Source organism: Ambystoma mexicanum, chromosome 2p (assembly GCF_040938575.1).
Source record: "Ambystoma mexicanum isolate Mex_15411 chromosome 2p, UKY_AmexF1_1, whole genome shotgun sequence".
In the NCBI taxonomy this organism is placed as follows: Eukaryota; Metazoa; Chordata; class Amphibia; order Caudata; family Ambystomatidae; genus Ambystoma; species Ambystoma mexicanum.
In genome coordinates, this window is record NC_090923.1 from 538,102,315 (window position 1) to 538,125,100 (window position 22,786).

At 48.7% G+C, this 22,786-nt stretch overlaps 1 protein-coding gene across 1 annotated transcript in view; it reads right to left on the bottom strand.

Moving 5' to 3' along the window:
* NUP210 (nucleoporin 210) overlaps positions 1-22,786 on the bottom strand; it is a 1,233,892-nt gene that overhangs the window by 561,195 nt on the left and 649,911 nt on the right. Inside the window, exons 19-20 of the mRNA XM_069643978.1 lie at positions 7,432-7,536; positions 7,175-7,276 (exon numbers count right to left, since the gene is read on the bottom strand). Of these exons, the coding sequence (XP_069500079.1) occupies positions 7,175-7,276; positions 7,432-7,536 (207 nt within the window). The remainder of the gene's footprint in view (positions 1-7,174; positions 7,277-7,431; positions 7,537-22,786) is intronic.

Sequence of the window (22,786 nt, forward strand, 5' to 3'; positions counted from 1 at the left end):
GTATAGCTAAAGCGTTAGCCGCTTTAATGGTGAAAGGTGGCAGTGGTAATGACGAGTTTCCCAAACAGGGCCAACTTTATACCCTCCTGGTACGGAGGGAACGTGCATGGAGAGGAGGGGTTAGTGGACCTTTTCCTCATAGCAGCAGAAACCACAAAGGCGGGTGAAGGCTGGGAACTGAGACACTTTGGGGCAGAATCCGGGTTTCTGTATTTTCTCTCTATGCAATCCTTCTTTGGAGGAGCAGAGACAGGTGTCTTCATGACTAATAAGCCATCCTCCCATATGTCGCCAAGCAGAGAGATGGATACAATTTATTTCTGAGAGGAGTCTCTCAGATTGGGACCAGATTGAACTAGTTTGCTACACGTGTTAACAGTACATGAAATGAGTCACTCATCTGGTGGAGAGTCTCTGGAAGGTAGATCCACATCAGGGGGCTCGCCATTGGCTGGAATCAGATCGTCAAACTCATAGGTACCTTGTGAGGATTAGTGTCCGTGTCTGTGAGGGAGCCACAGGGACGTAAAACAGCCTAGCCAAGGTGGAGGAGGAGGAGGAGGCACTAAATGTATCCTCAGTCCTGATGGCAATGGTGGCCTCCTAAAGGGAGCAGCCCGGGGAGCTGCTGAAGGCAGACGCTGTTGCAGCTCAGACACCAAGGTGCATAGGGTAGACAGGATACCCACGGACAAGCCTCTAGGTTCTGTTCCTATGTGCGCCGCAGGCAAGGGCCCATTTGGTGGAGCTGCGATCAAGGGCTCAGTTGGAAGGGTAGGCCTTGGCTGCGTAGAGCAATGCAGCAGCTGTGGCTGCGGAGAACGATGAGGCCTAGGAAGAATGGGGTCAAGAGAACCCTCAAACTCTTCCAGATCAGAGGAGAAAGAATGGAGACTCGTCGTCTGAAACAGTGCCTGCATGGAATAGTTAAGCAGGTGGTAACACTCCGGGTGAACCCACTGATGACAGGCTTATAAGCGGTTTTGCCTTGCGAGACAGAGAGTTGACGGCATATCCTCGTCCACACTTGCACCCCTGGGGAAGGAGGCAATGACAGTGGCCAGTGTTGTCATTGATGAAGCCAAAGATGGGCCAGATGAGGGCGTCTGTGGAGTCAGAGAAACTTTGAGGATGGTTAGCTTATTCGCTGTGGAGGACGCTGTCGCAGCAGTCAACGAGATGGTAGACCAAGATTTTGGTCAATAAGCCGGGGACAATGTCTTGTCAGTAATTCTAATGGAGACTTGAGCTTCGATGACGGAATACGAACATGGACGTGACACTTGGGATGACTGCTTGTGGATGGTGCTCCGCCTGTCGGCAGCGCACGACACGTCGGGGGGGATGTCATCGACGTGTGCCAACTTTTATGACGATGGGCCAGCCGGCATTGTGGCGGTGGATCCTGCCGGCGAAACGTGGGAGCCATCAACAGCGATAAAGTTGGAGGGTGGGACTCCCTTTTTAAGTCTCTTCCCCCGGGAAATGTCCTCAACCTCTTAGTAGAGGGAGTACCCTCAATTGATCTATTGACCCGGGCAGAAGCAGTACTATGCACTGAGGCACTGTCAGAGGCCTTGGCACTCTCCTCCAGCCAAGTCACCAACCTTCCGTGATGATCCCGTTGAGTTTTGGAGGAGAAGTACTTGCAGGTGGGACAAATGTGCAAAGGCGCGTTAAAAATGCCATATTATATTGTGGTACGGATGCAGGCAGTAGAGGCATTTGTCATGCCGATCACCAATGAAGACATTTCTTCAGGTTGCACTTGGAACAGGCCCTGAAGAGACTTTTCTTGCTTGTGTCTGCCATGCCACATGGTGAAGATCCAAATCCAAGGAGAAGGCCTCACTCGAAGAAAAAAGATCAGATGGTGGAATGCATCTTTAGCACGAACGGGTCCCCCACCGCCAGAGGTCACCACTGTGACCAGACCAGTGATGCAAAACGATGGAAATAATTCTCTCAAAAATAGGAACAAGAATCGAGATTTTTGAGGAGTGAAATCCGTGTACAAAGCGAAAACGTGCAGTTAAAATCTAAGGAGGACCTCTAGGGATGGAGCCTAGGAGGAAAAAATGCCATTGGCTTGGCAGTATCATCCAAAACAACAGCAATAGACTATATAAGCGACATGTCATTTTTAATATAACCAAGGATTCCCAGCCGGACGACGAGGCTATTCATGAGCATGGTAATCCATGTAAGATCCCATGCTGGATAATGGGAGGTTTATTCTCTAATGTATAACCCCTCCTACTGTAGAGGAAATTGAATATTACATTTTGTCCCTCCACTCAGCAAAATGAAATCACCAAGAAGATAATTTTGCAAAATAAGTATGATATTATTATAAACATTTGCATTAGCAAAAACTTCACAATTTGAGCAATAACAGAATTAGACTTTCCAAAATTGATTGTTTTCTGACCTATAAGTCCAATTTGGACAGGCAAAACAAACATGGAGTTATCTACACTGCCAGCACAGATATTCATTCCTTCACAAAAGTTTTTTTTTCTGTTAAGTGTAAACTAATGAAGATATGATTCATAAATCAGTTAATACTTGCACTGAATAAAAAAGGGCATTATTAATTAATTTGGTTGTGTAGATAGAAAATCAAACATTGTAATAAATAATGTAATGATAGGCCTGGTTTACCATCAGCTGTGGTCACTTAAAACCACATATTTTAATCAAAAAGTGATTGATGAATTATGTTGTTTTTCTTCTGAGTTGTAAATAATGCTATTTCAGAAGATAATATAGTTCAGCCCTCCCATCACTAATAGAAGGCATAGGATTCTGACAAATGACGCCCTGTATTTTGCACCAAGCAAGGACAAATATAACCAGCAAGAGGGAGGACCTGCTGAGCCCCATACCCGACTGGACAGTGCAAATGTTTGAGACTACCCATCTGAACCAGTTGGTGTCTGCCTGATAAGTAGGAGGCAAGCCAAACAAGTATGGTGTGCATGAATCCCATCCATCTGGCCAGATTCACAGAAATGTGAAGGATAGTTTATTCACAAAAGAATTTCCCAGTGGGTGGTTGCCAGCGCCCACTATTCGCAAGATATCTCCCTTGCATCTGGACCACACATTTGGATGTGCTTTGTGTATTTCTTTGGTGCAATGGAACACTTCAACCCAAAATGTTTTCATCAGATAGGTGCACACTCAGGGTTCTCTGGCTCCGTTTGTGTTTTTAATCGATCTCCTTTCATAGGCTCCAGTAACCTCACCCGCTTTCCCTACAGCTAGTCGGGCAGAACGCCAACCCTCAGGCATTCGGCTCACTCGCGCCTCCTCGCTGCCATATGGAACCGCATCACAGCGTGGCTCCGCCCTTCCAAGACATCAATGATGCAGAGGCTGTGTGATGAATCTGTTGGTGGCAACACTCCTTTCCCAGTAACCTATTGCCATGTGGCCAGGGGACGGCAGCCGCTATCTGATCCTAACCCTGGGGGGTGGCTACTTGAGGGAGGCTCACATGGGGAGTGGTGACTATCAGGGGGGAGGTGACTATCAAGGGGGTGGCGTGTCTTTCCCCATGCCGTAATGGCCTATTGTCATAACACCCTTCCACCACCCAGGGAACCCCAATGAGGATATTTTCCCCTATATTGTGCATGAGTTACCTCCAACTAACTACTACTATTATGAATACAAAAGGTACTGCGACAAGAAAGCTGCATAGAGCAATGAAGATCACTGGCAGTGAGAAGCACAGAATGCGGTCTAGTTGTAGGAAACCGCTGATAGGTGCCGGGACATTTAAAAATCAAACCAAACAAGCCCACTGCCTGGAGGAGCCCCGGAGAGCCAAGACAGCCGAAGAGGAAGGAGAACGGAAGCAAGAGGACGACACAGAGAGAAGGACTCCCTGGTTGTATCTATGGATGGGGTGCAGTTTTCTCGGACGTGAAGTTAGCTGCAGAAGCGGCTATCCCCGAGAAGCCAGAAACCGGGGGAGAGCCAAGTGGGAAACAAGAGATGAGGTAAGCCGCCTCAAAGAAGCAAGATCCCGGTGGAGATGTGATTGGGAAGCAAGCAGCAAAGAAGCCACCAACCACTCAAGAAACCCAAATTCGATGAGGCGGGAGAAGCCCCTCTTCCCGAACACTGTGCACCGGAGAAACCGGTACACTAAGGGAGGGACGGGTGCTGGATGCTCCAGAAGTGTAAGCAAATAAGGGGAAGTAAGCTAAAGAAGCTGTAATGAATATTGGCAAAGAGGGAAATAAAGACATTATAATGAAAGCAGGTGGACAAGTGTGAAATCCATCACCAAATACTTTTGTGAATCAAGTGCGTCAAGAGAAACATATGATAAAGCCCTGGCAGGAGAGTACACCAGGAAACGCTAAGTCTGTAAGCATTGTTAAACAAAGCACAAAAGAAAAGACCTGGCAGGAGAGTATACCAGGTGAAGCCAAGTTGCATAAACAACGTGTTAGTGAAGATACAACTTGGGGAATGGACCACTCCCCTAGAACTGTGGATTGCATGCATTGGAACTTTTTTGTTAACGTTAAGCTATTCCTTTTGAACAATTTGTGCACTACCAAGGCTAAAGACATTACCCGTTCCAGCTTAGAGTAATGTTTAGAGTGTGAGGGCCTGAATAGGATTTCAGACATAGGACATTTTTATTTGGACATCTTGATAACAGACAGACCCTGTTTTTGTAGAGGTAGGGAAACACCTCTTAGCAAAGAGACAGCAAGGCCTTTTCCAACTCCTTATTTGTTAAATAAATGTTTATAGCCAAAGCTATGAGCATCTCATTCTTGGCTCCTCACACTTGTCTCTGTGTAGTTGTTCACTTTCCTCCATAGGAGTTTACGCTCTTCTACAGATGATGGAAATAACAGAACTGTGTCTTTCTTCGCTGACCATGGCGTTCAGGCTGTGTTCAGCATTGCCTGTAACCAATACATATTCCACTCTGGAATGGGAGTCCTTGCCCCGAAGAGGGGAGTTACTCTTGAGTGAGGTCCCACTTGCCCAGACCCCTAGGGAGAGTCATGCGTAGCAGGCTCACTTCCTAGCCTCAAAGGGGTTGTTCCCCTCTGGGGGAGAAGGGATAAATTGTCCAGATATGTCACATCGAACAGCACAGACAGAACAGGTGTTTTTGTTTCTTTGTAAAAGAAAAAGAATAGATTGAAGGGGTTTTGGAGAAAGAAAGAACTACAGACTGTGACTGGAGGGGAGAATTTCCGATGAGAAGAGGCATGAGTTCAGGACACATTGAGCTGTATCTGCACTCTGAAGATACAAATTCTTCCTAAGTGAGAGTCTGCATTCATGACACAGTGGACTGTAGTCAGTGCATCTTTTTTTTTTTACAAAAGAAGGGCTGGATGCCCAAGAGGCATTCTAGGAAGCTGGTAATCACAAAGGAGACTGGAGAAAGCAGCCGAGGTCAGCAGGCGAGAGAGACTTTTCATACATGTAGCTGCTTCCTTTGAAATACAAAACAGAGTGAAAAAGTCCTCGATGGTGTGACCACTCGATGGTGATCGAGGTTGACAATATTGTAATCTAGCCATGGACAGCCCAAGAACAATGCAGCACAGTGCTGGATGTAAGTTCTTATCATAACCAAATTGACTGAATAAAAACAAAAAACACAAACTATTTTAAATAGAACAAGATGCACGTTGAGATACTATTGCAATTAACGCGGGCAAGAATAAGAAGACAGTTTGCAGTTTAAGAAGTAATATATCAAGAGTTGTACTTTTAGAATGGGGAGTTAGGCATGTAACACTTATGAGAATGAATAATGATCTATTGGCCAGTTACACACTGATGTTGTGATGCATTTTTCATAAACAATGTTGACCGACAGCATTCTGGTTTGTGTGAGATCTAATTTTTCACGGCTGGAAAGACCCCAAATGAATACAGAAATATAAAATGAATTTAAACCTACAATCGGATGTTTTAAACATGAAGGAAGGTTAATACACTACAAAACCCCTACATGTAAATTAGGTGCCTTTTGCATAGTTGGTCTCAGGTATGCAATTTTTAGAGATAAATCCAAAGTCCTAAAAATGCCACATGAATCGGGGTGGCTCCTCCCTTGAGCTAAAGTGGATTCCACAGCTGTTTCCTTTAGGGGTTTCCAGTGAGAATGAGGGGGAGCAGGCATACCTCTGTTATGATATAGAGTGCATACCTATGTCCGTGCAACCTAACTAATCAAATTCTTCCATGTAAATTCCCTGGTGCAAAGGAATGCCTTCAAACAACAATCACAAATAAGGTAGAACCCAGCCCTACTTATAAACCAAAATATATTGTTTTCCATTATTTCACTGTTCAATTAACATATTTAAAATTCAATTTTCATTCTTACATACATTTAAGCCAATAACCCTCAATATTGCTTTCTTAAAAATCATCTTTTCACACATTTCCCAATTTTTTCCAACAGATATCATCTCAAAAAGCAAAATTGCAAGAGCCACTTTTGTTCTTAATGAAACCAGGCATACTGCAAAATAAACAGTTCATCCATCATGACAGGCTTATCCATCATTCAGGAGCTTGGATCCTTCAAATCTGCAGTTTAGCAATCCATAAAGAGAACTGTAGAACGTGGAAGCTACCCATTTCTATGAACAACCAGCAAAGACGGAGCAGTCGCTCCCCTCAACCATGAAAGCATTCAATTGAAAGCACTGGAAACTGCAGCCATCTAGAGCCAGCAGCAATATTCTTTATTTTGCCTACATGCACACTTGAAGCTTGCTCAGGAGATACAGAGGCAGAGTGAAGGCATAGAAGTTCAATCTTTGGACTCTGTAGTGAGGGCAACACAAAGGTACAATTGTGCCAACTATGATAGTGTTCTGGGACTTTATGCCCTTAGGGAACTAGGATGGGATCACACATCAGTGCCAGCACAAAATATGAAAACACATTTAAAATCACTGTTGGCTTGATGGGAGAAAGACAACATTTAACTTGTAAGTGAAATGTGCCAAACCTATACCAAACCACTCAGTAATCAAGTACCTTAGGTACTGTCTGAGGAATTTGTCTTTGTGAATAACTGAGCTTCATATCAAATAAGCAAACCGAATGCTTAGTAAACAGTTTATGCATTTTAAATTAAGTACATAAATGTAAAAATATCTTTACTCACCACCACCATGCCATTGATCTCTTGGTAAGCCTGACTTATAATATCTGGAACAGTGACATTAATGAAATAATATCCAGAGCCCTCCTTCACAAACAGTTCAGCCTGAAAAATACAAAGGATGCCCGTAACTTTAAGACTGCTTCCAGCAACAACCAGATTCATTACATTTTAAACAATGTGTTCAAGAGAGGAAGGACATGGTTTTTGTTGCCATACCACTAGTTACACATAACTCTTAATGTAAAATGGATTCTTACACTGGCTTCGGGATGATTGTAGATTGTGATCACGCTAGGGCTCACTTTCACATCTTCAACAAGTATGAGTTCAATAGTGGTAGAGACGGGACCAAGAGAACAATACTGCAAAGCAAAACAGTACAATTTGGGTTAAGAGATATTAACATTAAATAACCTTAAAAACAATCAATCAGCTTCAACACCACCCGCAGAATATGCAACAATTCTCATTCAGACATCCTGGGAACAAAGTACAGAAAAAGCCACTCTTCAAATGGTGATGCCAACCTATATGTTCTGGAACTAAGCCGTGATCCAGTGGCCAGGCGAGGTCTCCAACCAGTGGCACTGAACACTATCTCAAAGTGTCCTGTATTAAAGCGCTTCAACTGCTGAAGCCCGGCCTGAATGATGGTGGTCAGTGGCACAGTTTAAGAAATACTAATAGAATTAGTGTGTTTTCTCATCTGCTAAGCTCTGTGATCAAATGCAATGCTGTCTACCAGTCTTAGCATATGGATACAACTGTCCAAGCTTGTTTTTCTGAAAATATTGGAGGAAAAGGTAAAAGGCAATGCAGCTCTCACTAGATTTTCCAAGCATGATCTTCAGCCTTTGGATCTGGCATTCTATTCAGATGGCTGTCTAGTATTTATGTGCAAAGAAACAGGATCCGAGATAGTCTTACAACATAGATCAAACACTAAAATCTCAGATGCACAATAAAGACTTTACTGTAGCAGCTCCCATATTTTTTAAATAACATCCTGTCTTTAATGGACTGATCCCATACTTGCAATATTTCAAGTCCATGGCTTCAAACACTTGGCAAGTATGGGCTGAAGCATTTTATTTCATTTTCTTCTTCATTCTTTAAGGGGTCAGGTGCAACTCATAATGTGAGTCGTTCCTGGACACTGTTTGAATGTCTTCTTAGTCATGTGCTAAATTGGGTGAAGACAAGGTGTACTTTTTATAAAAATGTTAAACAAAAAAAAAAGAAATCGACTACCTTTATACTCTCCTAATTGTGTATACAACGTGACAGGCTAATCTGTTTTGTATGATGAAAACAGCGGGTGCCGGCTGCTGTTCGTCACCACGGTTGTTGAAAAGATGAAGAAAAACCTCAAAAGCAGCCAAAAAAACAGCAAAAAATACATGAATTTCGAGGAGTGTAGCACGAGGACTCCCAACACTAGAAACGTGCAGAAATGTTTTAATATAGCCACCAGAGGTGGAGCTTAGGAGAACAAGTGTCATTGGCTGGGGGCAGTATGACGCAAAGGACAATGATTGGCTATAGAGGAGACTAGCGGTTTTCAGTCTAAAGCAAAACTGATTTCTTTTTACTGAGGATTCCCAGTGTGACAACGGAATATTCATCAGCATGTGACTCCATTCAAGACACCATGCTGGAGAAGGGGAATGATAACAGTAACAATCCCAAGAACGAAAGAGCATAAGCAGAGCCAGACCAGGGGGACCTTCCAGTGCCTAGCAGTTCGAGAAAAGAAACAATGCACTTTTTGAATTAAAGTATGAATTCCCAGAATTCTCTTAGAAACGGACTGCTTGAAACATTGCATCCAGGGAACTGAGATGGAGTTCCCAAAACCATCTCAAAAAGAGACTGAGGAGACAAGCATAGCATCTTAGGAACTAAATCCCGATTTCTCAGACACAGAGTTGAGAACAAAGGTCTACTGGGAAATGAAGAACAAGCTCCAAGTGTCATCTGAGAAGGTGAATAAAAAGAGCATCATAACCTGGGGGGTCTGAAGTCCAAGTTCCTGAAGTTGAGAAAGACAAAGAACTGTGGCCAGTTACCAGACCACCTGACAAAGAATGTGTTAAATAAAATCTTTAAACGTGATGTCTGGTCTTATGTCAGTTTTTTGAGAAACTGCTATGGAACCACCATCACAATATGCAAAGTTCCTTCTGGGAGTACTTTTCAGGAAATACACTCCCATAGCGAGGACACTAAAGCAGCAATTCGGTACTCACAATCCTAGGGTGTTACAAGAGTCATGCAATTCCAACAATGATCAGTCCTCATTGTGGAAGCAAGTCAAAAATCTAATCAGCTGCCCTGAATGTGGATAGGAGCATGTAAATTAGCATTTTGGAGGGGGCTCTAGGTACACCAACAAGCCAACTTTCAGAAGCCAACTAGTATTCCATGAACATCTTTTTTGAAAATGTGTGCAAGAATCGAAGACAAGGAACCAGGTTCAACACAATATTTGTAGAAGATGAGGAAGAATCTCAAAAAACAACTCTCCTTGAAATCGTGAACTGGACCTTATTTATAATCCCTTTTTGGAGAAGCCTTGCAACCTCCTGTGCCAGGTTGCTAAAATGAGACAATGGCATGGAACTTAAAACTCTTGCTGGGATTCAGACATATGATTAAGTGGCACACAGACCTCAACTCACTGAGTCAAACAGCTTGCTAGACTTTCCGATTGCACACCCAGAGGTAAAGCTATTCTGCCAGAGGGACAGCAATGCAAGGCATCGCTCCCAGATAGTGGCAAGAAAACAGCTGCTGTTTAGCATATTTCTGGTATCTGGGCCTTTTCTGGAAGGACTGCCTTGGAAAAGAAAACCCCTAAGATCATGAAGTTACTGATGGCTGGAGTGACACCACTAAAATGGGACCACAGTCCTGGACTCATTCAATTTGGCAGGGTATCATCATGCTTGGAGACAAAAAAAGGTTCTTGTCAAAGGGCATTTTGCATTTTCGATTAGAGAAAAATCCCAACGTTCGCATACACGAGTGCCTCAAGAGGACTGCTTCTATACACATTGGCTTGCCAAGGACCCTTTTGATTATGTGCTTTTATGGGCTTGTCATGAAGCACAATTTCTAGAAATTACATGCTTTCAGGCACCTGCTAAAACTTCTTGCCAAAATCCAACACAACAGATATATATTTGGCCACTGTACATGGTGCATTGTTAATTGTGTTCTGCAATTAAGAATTAAGCAAACCAACTGTCACGGGCGAGACTCCATGTCGACCAGGCCTGACATGCTGTACTACTCCTTATCAAAATGACCTAGATTTTCATCTTACCAATCACAACCAGGAATCAAATTATATTTTACCCATTTTTAAGAGTGATGTGCTCTACTTGTTGGTGATTTTCAGAAAACCAGGCTCCATGAGAGGGCACTAGAGAGCCGAACAAGATGGCCGCTCTCTTGTGAGCTCCCGTGCGGCCCTCCATGAATCCCGATTAATCCTGGCCTTTCTCTGGATTATTGATCCAGTCCTGCACTTACAGCCATTGCCGATGGTCTGAAAGGATAGGGCTGAAAATAGCGGCGCCCCGAGACCACTGTGGCCCAGAATACGACTTGTGCACTTGTGAAACAAGTGAGGCCCTGTTGGCCCGCGACCATTCAGTGGATTTCCCACAGCCTTGTGGCGGTCGTCCCAGGAGAAGCACCGAGGACGAGGCGCTCCAGCTCACACCTAGGAACAACAAGGGGCCAAGTTCAAGTGGCGAGGACGTACCAGCACGCCCCACCATCGGTGACTGAGGGCTGGACATCACTGGGCCTCCCCAGCCCCAGAGCCACATCAATGGACGGAGATGGAGCCTCGTCCGGTGGGACACCCACATCGCAAGGGCGTGCCGGTACACGGATGGCTGGGCTCGGAAGCTGCAGTCCCTGCGCTGGTCGGACGGATCCTCGGCTGTGGGCCAGTGTTGCCGTCCGCCGTTGGGTGGTGAATCGGCCCAACAAACAAAGAAGAAGAGACGAGGCGACCTGACGCCCCCCCCGCAGCCTGTGACAACGCAACAATCTGGTGTCAAAGGGAGGAGCGCAAGGCCTTCGGCAGTCGGCTGCCTCCGCCCCTAGCAGCTTCAATGGCTTAACTTTGGGCTGACAAAAGCGGCAAGTGACTCCGACGCAGGGAGGGACAGCACCAGTTGAGAAGAGCGAAGGCGAAGAGCAATAAAGCCCCGACATCCCCAAGTCCCCGCTTAGAACCAAGAACAGCCATCAGAGTGAACCCCTGCAGCGGGCCTGTGGGAACAACTCCAGTACCAGTGGCCGATACACACAAGTGATAGACAACAGCGGCCCACTCCACAGGTACGGCGCACGCCAATAACAAGACCGCAACACCACCAAGCACACCTGCACTGTGACAGCATTAGGAGGGCCAAACACCACAACCGGCGCTCGTACCACGATGTCATACCTGCCTCCCCAGAACCATCTGACAAACCAAGCATAACAATTATTCTGTTGCAAGGTTCCCAACCCTGTGGATATAACTGCCTTACACCACGCATACCCACAGACTGGTAAGCAAAAGGCACATACACAACGATCGCACCGCGCAAGGACCAGGAGTGAGAGTGCCGACAAAATATCAGTCTTGAGCAACGGTTAGGCCCGTGGGAGAGCCTGAAAGAAAAAGCATACAACAATTAGCAGCAACCAACGCAGATGGCGAGGAGGCAGCCACCTCAGAGGCGAAGGTACATCAAATTGAAAGCAAATATTCAATGACAGTAATACCAAGCACTGAGCCATTACCCTTGCTTACCGCATAATTTGCCTAGATACACCGACCACCCAGGAGTCGCCCGTTAAGCAAAACTCACCCCCAAGCAATACGCTGTGCATCACCCCTCCACAGAAGCACGAGAGCAGGAAGAATGCAAAAAGGAGCAGCGCTGCATTAACCAAACATACCACTAATATATTGCTGTCGATCAACCACCGGCACTCCTTATAGTACCCTAGACAATCCGGTACGCCGGTTCGAAACAAAGACAACGTTGGACGGCAAGTGTAGAGCTATCTAGAGGTGGGGCAAACATTACGCAAAGTGAAGATCTTCTGGACCTCACCTCATATCTGTAGCACGAAACGCCACTTAGCTGCAGTTATAACGTTCACATTAATATTTGCTTTCACATAAACAGTATGGGAAAGACCGATCAATCACAGCGAAAGCTGAACTTTGAATCCGGCACTGCATCTAAAACATCCAGACTAAATGGCGGGTCGGAATCCCTGACGCATGAGGTATCCCAGGAAGACGTCTGCTCCCAACCCCTGGATATCAGGGAAATTCTCCTTGAACTGAAGGCTGGAATTGGGAATCTTGACAGTAAGATAGACGGTCTATCCTCCAAGGTAGATCAATTGCAGCACCGGCTCGACAACCATACCAAACGCCTAGACAGGGTGGAACAACGAGTGTCCAACCTCGACGACAGCGCAATAGCCCTAGAGTGTCAACACTAGTAACCCAGATGAAAACGGCTAATGCGCAAAATGAAGATTTAGAAGGGCGTTCCAGGATTGTTGAGGTTAGAGAGCAACCGTTGCAGACGAAAATGGAAAACCATGTAGAGGCGATGTGCATAAATCTTTTCGGGTCAGAAGCCCTGGCACACCTATTCGTTGAAAGAGCCCACAGAATCCCAGCAACTAAACCAATCCCGAGGTCCCCACCCCGTCCAATCATCGCAAAATTACTCAATTATAAAGATCGAGATACGATCCTGCGACTTGTGAGGGAGAAAGGGGAGCTACAACACGATGGTGACACCGTCCACTTCTACCCAGACTACTCACTGGCCGTTCAGGCACAAAGGAGATCCTTCACTGGCATCAAACAAAGGCTACAGTACAACAAGATACCCTATTCAATGTTCTTCCCTGCCCGGCTCAGATTGCAACATAATGGAAAGACTCAATTCTTCCAGACACCTGAGGAAGCCAGCTCGTACCTGGACCGGGCAGGCTGCAGATCGCTGAGCAACAACCAGGAACTCGCACAGAGGGAGAGGGCTCAGAGAAACCCGTCGTAATCGGCCCATGCCAACGGAAGAATGACTTATATGTAGCAATAATCCCACCGGAATGCAAAATTTGGGTAAAGTACCCTAGGGCCGCGCGACTTGGAAGGCTACCAGAGCCCCTTACGCAGAAAAAGTTAAATTCCACCAGTTGAATGTTAACGGGAGGGGAAAAAATAATGAGAGCGAGTACAGTGTATAAGTTAGGGACCACCAAGTTGGGGGAAGTTTGTTCTTCTACACATGCACCGGCCGCGAGAGGGCTGCCCCGCGCCCGGCCTCACCTCAGATTATCCCACCGCCGCCCGCACCCCAGGGACTTGGCCACCATCCAACGGATGCGAGAGAACAGTCCAGAACTCACAGACATGATGACCTCCACCGACTTGGCTAAACAAATGAAAAAAAAAACAGCAGATTCAACTTAGCCACATGGAACATTAAAGGTGACAACCAACCAAATTGAGGAAAATAACGCAGTATCTGCGACGACATAAAATCGACATAGCCCTCATCCAGGAAACACACATGCGCCCTGCATCCGAAAATCTCTGGGCCAGAGAATGGGGCTGCCATAGGTATTTCGGCTCCTTCTCCTCATATGCCTGCGGGGTGGCTATCCTAATCAACAAAACAACCAACTTCAGGTTAATATTGACCAAAAAAGATATGATGGGGAGATCGTTGCTAGTACATGGAACTATTAATGATGAAGAAATAATCCTAGTAAACGCCTATGGCCCGAACACCGATGGCCCCAACAACTTTGATTGGGTGATGACACATCTAGAAACAAGCACGCGACCCACAGTCATCTGGGGTGGAGACTAATACACCACTCAACCCCAGCAAGGACAAGTCACACAACAATGCGCTTTCCCACTACAAAGCAAGCCTGCAAATTACGGAGATATGCAAGGCTTACGATCTTAGAGACATCTGGAGATGCAAGCAATGGGACGCTCGAGAGTATACCTACTTTGCCTGGGTCCACAAAACCAGCACAAGACTTGATTACCTCCTCCTGTCTGCAAATAACTGTTTTCAGTGGGGGGAATGCCAAATCCTTTCGAGATCCCCATCAGATCACTTGGCAGTAATCCTGGAATGCACCACATCCCAAACGACCAACGACAGACCTCACCGGAGGTTCAAACCCAGAGCTCTTCAAGATCAAGTCTTCGCTGACCAACCCCCGAACGGAAATAGTATCCTTCGTTGAGGTCAATCAGGGGTCGATGTCCTCGGCAGGGACACTCTGGGAAACCCTAAAGTGCTTCATCAGGGGAGTCTGCCTAGCAAAAGAAAACAGGATCCTTAGGCTAATACGCAGGGAACTGAATTCAAGCGAGTCGTTCCTTAAGGAACTTGAACACCCACTTTCATCTGCCAATAATCCACAGGTTCTAGCAAAACTCAAGGAAGAACTAGAAATATTCAGAACCACATTGGAAAGAGAAATAAAATTTCTAGCTAGCCATCACAAGACCCGTCAGTACGGCGAGGGACAACAGCCTGAAGCACTTTTAGGACGGCTCATATCAGCAGATAGAAAGCCCACAATGGTCGAAACGATCGTTGATTGCACCGGCAACCCCGTCTATGCTGCCAAGGACATCGTTGAGACATTCCGCCAATACTACCAGAGGTTATACAAGTCATACTATACTGCAGACCCCATTGAATTAACACAATATCTAGACACAATTGAACTGTATTGATTAGACGCCGAACTCACAGAACCACTTAATGTGCCCATCACCACAGAAGAGATTCTCGAAGTAATCAAGGAATTACCAAATACAAAAGCACCAGGCCCAGACAGCCTGACAGGCGAATTCTATATGATGAATCCCTGGTCAATGATAAATTACCACCTACACTGCATGGCCGATAAAATTCTCCTTCATAAACCCGGTAAACCTAAAGATGACTGTGCATTTTATAGACAAATATCATTAATAAATTTAGATAACAAAATTCTGGCGAAGGTCCTAACTAAAAGGCTGCTCCCTCTGATGCCTGCCATGGTGCTGGCCAACCAAGCAGGCTTCATCCTGGGCAGAAACACATTGTTCGGCATAAGAAGAATGTTCGGTGTGATGGAAGCCATTAACACAGTAATCCAAGCAGTGGCGGTACTGTTAGGCTTTTTCAGCGTCTTTCACTCGGTTGAATGGCCCTTCCTTTACACAATCCAGGAAAGCATGAGCCTGGGCAGGCACTTTATAGAATGAATCTCCCTATTATATAAAAAACCAACATCCAACATCACGCAGGGAACCAACCGCTCAACTAATATATACCTACGGAGAGGAACAAGGCAAGGGTGGCCACTGTCCGCACTATTGTTTGCCCTAGTGATGGAACCACTGGCCTCAGACCTCAGAGTACACCACCTTCATAGAGGCCTATCCCTAGGGGGATACACAACCTGATTATATCACTGTACGCCGACTATGTCGCACTTTTTCTTCGCAATGCCAGTGAGAACCTAAACCCAGTGATGCGTGCAGTACTGAAATTTGCCTATTTCCCAGGGCTGAAAGTCAACAACTCCAAATCAATATTCTCCCCGTTAACTGCTTCTACCAAAGAATTTGTCGATGACTTTGGCTTTCAGTGGCAACACTCACAAGTTAGGTATCTAGGTATCTTCATGTCCAGAAGGAACACGTTACTTACCTGTAACTGTTGTTCTCCAGCATGGGTCTGGCATGGATTCACATGCTCATGAATATTCCCCGTCGTCAGCCTGGGAATCCTCGGTAAAGAAAAAAAATAATTTCCAGTTTCGTTTCTGAACTGTCTTTCTACTAGTAACCAATCACTGGTCTCTGGGTCATACTGTCCCCAGCCAATGACTGCCCTCTACCTAAGCCCCTCCTCTGGCAGTCATCTTCAGATTTGGTAGCACGGAAAGTGGCAGTAGGACCAAGTGAAGAGCCGCAGAGGGGTAGGAGGGAGGGTTTGCATGTGGATCCATGCCAGACCCATGCTGGAGAACAACAGTTACAGGTAAGTAACTTGTTCCTTCTCAGGGATGGAGTCTGGCATGGATTCACATGCTCATGAATATAAGAATACATAGCAGTACACACATGCACAGCCACGGGAGGTGGCAAGGCTCAACATTAAGCATTTCATCAACTCAACATTGAGCAACTCTTACTCCTCACCAGGCCCACCTTCAGGCAAACCGGTTGCGCAGCATTGCCTGGCCGACCCTGGACTCCTCCCAGGAATCCCGGTCCACGCAGTAGAATCGCGTGAAGGTGTGCGTCGACCTCCACATAGCAGCCCTGCAATGTCAGCAGGGGTACGCCAGACAAGAACGCCGTGGTAGCAGCGATCGCTCTGGTCGATTGGGCTCTTGGACGGCCGGTTTGCCAACCGGTGACAGTGCATGATGCAGCCGGAGAGCCATCTGGAAATGGAAGCCTTCGAGAGGGCCTTCCCTTGGTTCACAGGTCCAAAGTTCACAAACAGTTGTGATGTCTTCCGAAGGCTCTTCGTGCGGTCAACATAGAACTTCAGCGCTCTAGCTACATCCAGCGAGTGCAAAGTCCTCTCAGCAGGCGACAAAGGCGACGGGAAGAAAACAGGTAACACCAAGGGCTCGTTGAGATGGAAGTCCGACGGCACTGTGGGCATAAAGGAGGGGTGCGTCCTCAGCACCACCCTCGTCTCGTGGAAAGTCAGGTATGGAGGTTTACAGGAGAGGGCCTGGATCTTTCCCACTCGTCGTGCGGAGGTGATGGCCACAAGAAACGCAGTCTTCCATGAGAGGAACTTCAACGGTGCCGAATGCAGAGGCTTGAATGGCGGCCCCATGAGTCTGCTCAGCACCACGTTGAGCTCCCATGCCGGGGCTGGAGCCTTCACCGGCGGGAATGATCGGAACAAATCCTTTCATAAACTTCACCAGACGATGGGACCACAGAAAAGACCGTTCTGGAGTTCTGGTGTAGCGGGAGATCGCCGCTAGATGTTTCTTGATGGAGGCGTGCGCTAGCCCCACCTTGGCCAGCGACAGTAGGTACGGCAGCACCTGGGGGGCCGTAATCCGCAGAGGGTTAATCTTCTGTGCATGGCACCAGACAGAGAACCTCTTCCACTTATGTCCATAGCACTTGAGAGTCGAGGACGCCCTAGTCTTTGCAAACACCCCGAAGTCCGCTGGGATATCGTACCCTCCAACCTCTAGTGCTGCAGCCAGGGCTGCAAGTTCAGCGACCCCGGGTCGTGGTGGAGGATGGCGCCTCCTTCTCTGGCGAGGAGATCCCCGTCCGTCAACAGTTTGACGGGGGGACGCCGACATGTCCACAAGGTCCGGGAACCAGATCTGTCGGCCACGCCGGTGCAACAAGGACCATCCTGCACCGGGACCATCTGAGTTGGTTGATGAGTCGTAGCAGCAATGGCAATGGTGGGAACGCATACAGAACAGGCCGTCCCAGGAGAATGAGAAGGCATCGCCCATGCTCCCCGGCTGGGGAACCCTGCTGGCGAACCTCTGACACTTGGGGTTTGTCGCGGTCGCGAATAGATCGATCTGGGGATTGCCCCATCATTGGAATAGCAGATCCACTTGAAGCTCCCACTCGTGGCACGAGCGCAGTTCCCTGCTGAGTGAGTCAGCGATGGTGTTCTTTGTTCCTGCCAGGTGGAAGGGTACCAGAAGCATCCCTTGGGCGACGGCCCAGTGCCACAGATCCAGCGCCTCCTTGGATAGGGCTGGGGATCTGGTACCTCCCTGCTTTCGGATGTAGAACATTGTGGTGGTGTTGTCAGTGAAGATCCTCACCACCTTGCCCTTGAGGGACAGAAGGAACGACCTGAGGGCCCATAACACGGCCCAGAGCTCCAGTACGTTGATGTGGAGTGATCTCTCCTCCGGGAGTCAAAGGCCTCTTGCGTGGAGATCTCCAGTGTGCGCCCCCATCACAGGGAGGCGTCCGTCGTCACTGTCTCCTGATGTGCCGGGGTCTGGAAGTCCATACCCGCAGCCAGATGCGCACGGATCCCTTGCTGAAAGGCCTCGTCGAGCGAGATCCCGTCTTCGAAGCTGCCCGTCGCTTGCATCCAACGGGCGTTGAGGAACTCCTGCAGTGGCTGCATCCGCAGTCTGCATAGCCGCACTAGGAAGATGCACGAGGACATCATGCCGAGACAGGACTTGATTGACCTCCCCCTGGCCACGTCCATGGTCAACAGCCGCTGCCCTTTTCCCATGATGGCCTTCGTCCTTTCCTCCGACTGCGAGGCCAGTCGCGCTACTGTGTCGAGCTTGGCTCCCAGAAACAATGCGACCTGCGACATGACCAGGTGGGATTTGGCGAAGTTGATGGAGAATCCCAGGTCCGTGAGCAGTTGGACGGTCTTCGCTGTGTTCCCGACGGCGAGGTCTCTTGTCTTTGCTCGGATGAGCCAATCTTCCAGGTAGGGATGGACGTGGATCCCCTGCAGGTGCAGCCGCGCCGCCACTGGTGCTAGGCACTTGGTGAATACCCTGGGCGCCGACATCAATCCAAAAGGAAGGGCCTTGAATTGGTAGTGGCATCCTTGGACTACGAATCTGAGAAACTTTCGATGTCCTTTTAGAATGGGGATGTGGGAGTAGGCATCCTCCAAGTCCAGCGACGAGAGGAAGTCGCCTTCCTCCAGCTCCCCCAGCACGTGCTGGAGGGTGACTGATGCTGGAAATGCATCGGAGGGACAGGGCCTCCGTATCCTTGTCCTTTACTGCTTTTTATTGTGTGTTCTGTCGTGTTTTCTGTGCAGGAGTTCATGTGGGATTCCTGGTGGTGCAGCTCCCTTTTGGTTTGGTTAACGGGCCCATAGGATACCCTTATGGCACCCATGGGTAGGGGTGCAACCCTGTGCCCCTAGTGTATGTTTTTGGGCACCTGTGTGTGACCCACAGAGCAAGGTACGGGCTGGTGGCAGCTCCATGCTGAAATAACTGGTGCCCTGAGCGTCCTCCATTTTGGAATGCCCAGGCCCTGTCATTGGAATCGGTAGATTCCTGATGGAGACAAAATGGCCCCCATGGTCTCTTGCCTTCCATCACCTGTTACCTTGATCTTCCCGAAGTCCCAGGAAACCCTGCCTCTGTCCCTTCCCCCTGACTGGCTGTTGGGTGGATGTTCCATATATGGTTGTGTGGGGAAGTGCCGACCAGACTGGCTGGAGCCTTCTCAATGACCGTATGTTGTGGGTATGCCTGAGGGTGAGACCTGGGTGAACGGAGTGTGTGACGAATACGCATTGTATGTTGTGTCTAGTATCTGGTGGCTGACACAATGGCTGAGACAGCCCTGCCTGAAACCGGTATGAATGCAGTGTGGAGTGTTGAATGGCTGGGTACTTGTCCCAATACACAACTTGTTGTGAGTATCAGGAGAGAAGCAAATGGCCTGAATGCACTGTGTGCCTGATTGGCTACCTGCCTGCCTGAATGCCCTTAGTCGTGATTGGATGCTTGAGTATGACCCAGCGGAATGAATGGGAGATCAGCAGTATATCTGGGGACCTGTCACTGCTAGGAATCGTGTTCAGAAGCTGAAGTCCACTACGACGAGTAACTGAAGCTTGACCTGGAAGCCCTGCTGGACAAGAAGAATTGCTGTTGCTCTCCATCACAATCTGAAAGCTGCTGTGCCTCCAAGGACTGACCCAGAGAGGACCTGGTAAAGCGCCCTCTTCCTGAGCTACGAGGGACCAGCAGACCTTTGCCAAAGCTCCCTGGTAGACAGACGTTTGACAGGCTGCCGACCCGATACGGGGACTGCTGCAGAACTCCAAAGAGAAGCAGTTGTCTGCCACTTTCGACGACCGCCGTCGCCGACTGGAGCCGCCGTGCTCCCGTTTTGCCTAAAGAACTTCATTGGTCCAAGGACGCTCTCGTCTGCATCGTCGCTGCTGTATCCTGCTGGAGAAGGCCTGACCATCGGCGTGCCGAGGAGCATCCACCGGTGGGTTTCCCTCCACCCAAAGACCACAGAGACGCTGATGACTCGACGCCCTTGCTGGGCCACAGTTCTTCAAACTCTTTGCAGTCCAGAACTATCGACACCGAGGTGCCCCGCACGCCTCTTCCTTGCAGGACGTTTATGCTTCCCCGTCAACGAGCACCGCTAGGAACAACGCAGCCACTTCAACGCCATAGCTCAACCTGTTCTCCGTCGGACATTCGATGACCCGTGACTCCTGCCGAAAGGGAGGACACTCAAAAAGGGCCGTCGATTCCCCAATGAGGAACGCTACAATGCCAAGGTACTGTGGAGTTGCAGAACTATTGGAAAGTCTAGTGTGAACAATATATGGACTGGGCTTGTGATACATCTTTGCTTTACAGGTTGCCCAGGTGAGGGGGATCTCCACACAGAACTGTGTCTAGGTAAACGGGGCCAGTATTCTGCCAATTGCTCAACCATCCTGCTTTCCTTCCTCTCTCTACTGCTGGTTTCCTCTTTATTTTGATCTGTGGGTCATTCTGACCGTATGCGCTTTAATGAGATCTGATAACGTTAGTGGTACCACTTTAGAACTGTATATATTTACCATTGTTTATTTTCGGAGTACAAAGTGAGTTATCGTGATATTGTATATACCTTTGAATATTAATTATACAAAGGCTGTGTTGTAACCGATACAGTGTGTGGACATTCCTTGTGGGTGCTTGGGGACTACACTGTACTTAAGAATCAGCCTACATCACCTCCCGAGAAGCTAGGCCTTGATTGCTCGACCACAACTACCACACAGAGAATCTTGGCAGGGGTCCACTGTGCCGCTCCTCTACCATATAGAGAGCGGAAGTACAGACGCCCCCCACCAGTGGTTTCTTTACAGCGACCATCCAGAACTTCTGGGTCTTGATGTACTTGTTTAAACGATGAAGGTCCAGGATGGGTCACCAACCGCCGGTCTTCTTCCTTACGAGGAAGTATCGAGAGTACACTCCGGAGTCCCGGAGCCTCTTTGGGACGAGCTTGATGGCTCCCTTCGTCAGCATCGCCCTTACTTCCAGCAGCAGTTGTGGTACATGGTTTTCCTTCCTGGCCACGGGTGGAATGCGGAGGCACTTCTTTAAAAACTTGAGTGTGCCCGCGGGCCAGGGCATCCAGCACCCATCGGTCGGTGGAGATGGACTCCCACAAGCTGACGAACTTCGTCAGCCGGCCTCCCACCGGGGTGCTCAAGTGGGGGCCAGACGCTACAGCCAGTTCAGTCCTGCTTGGCAGCGGCCTTGTCGCTTTGGCGATGAGATCCTCCTGACTTGCTGCGTCCTCTGTAGGCATCCTGCGACGATGAGCGGGCCGCCTGGCGGTACGTCGAGGAGCTGCCGCCGAATCCTTTGGAGGCACCTTGCTTGCCTCCGGAGTTCCGAAAGGGCGGCCGTCGTTGCTGCAACATCCCCAAGGCCCAGGCTGCCTCCGTGTCGGCCTTGATGGCATGCAGTGACTCGTACACGGTCTTGCCAAACAGGTTATTCCCGTCGAAGGGCATGTCCAAAACTCTGGTTTGCACATCCAGGCGGAAATCAGTCGCCTTGAGCCAACCACGCCGAAGACTAACACTGTTGCCCAATTGACGGAAACGGTGTCAGCAATGTCCGTGGCCACCGTTATGGCGATGTCCGACACCACCTCGCCTTCCTGCAGGATCTCGAGGGCCTCTGTCCTCTTGTCATCCGGAAGGAAGTCCAGCAAAGGAGCCATCTCAAACCAAAGCTCCCTGTCGTAGCGGGCCACAATCGCTAGTGCATTGGCCGCTTTAATCGTCGTCGCCGACGAGATTACCCCTCGCCCCATGGCTTCCAGTTTCTTACCCTCACCGTCCGGGGGGGGGGGGGGGGGGGTTGAAGTCGAAGCCATAGTCCCCGCCGCCTTCTTCTTGGCTGCCGCCGAGATGACCGAATCCGGAGTCGGCTGCGCCCTAAGGCACACAGGGACGGAATCCGGGTCCCGGTACTTCTTTTTGTACCGGTCTCTTGGCAGGGGTCGTGGACTGGTTCTTCAGGAGCAACAGCCCCTCGTCCCAGATGTCGTCAAGTAACGGGACCGAGGGGACAGTCTTCCTTTTGGCTTTACACCGTTGATACAGGAAACCTTCCGTCTTCTGTTCTTCGGGGCAGAGCTGGAAGAGCTCGGATGCCCTGGCAATCATGGCGTGAAAGGAGCCAATTTCGTCGAGCAGGGAGGACCGAGGGGGTGGTGATGGAAGGCCCATCCCATCATCACCAAAGTCGTTATCCGTCCCACTCGTGGCTGCCTCTATACCCGTGTCCTCCCTAGGATCAGGGCAAGGAGATGAAGGCTGAGAGGGCCGCGAAGGCTGGAAGGGCGGGGGGGGATGAACTCTCTGCCTCTTGTTTGGAGGGCTCCTCCCGACAGGCGAGGCTCCGCTGGATCGTCCGTTGGGGGTAAGGGCAACCTCGTCCTTATCTCCATACATAAGGTCTGGAACGCCATTAAGATGGCTCCCGAGTTGTCCCGTGGCTCGGGCACCGGCTGCGATGGTT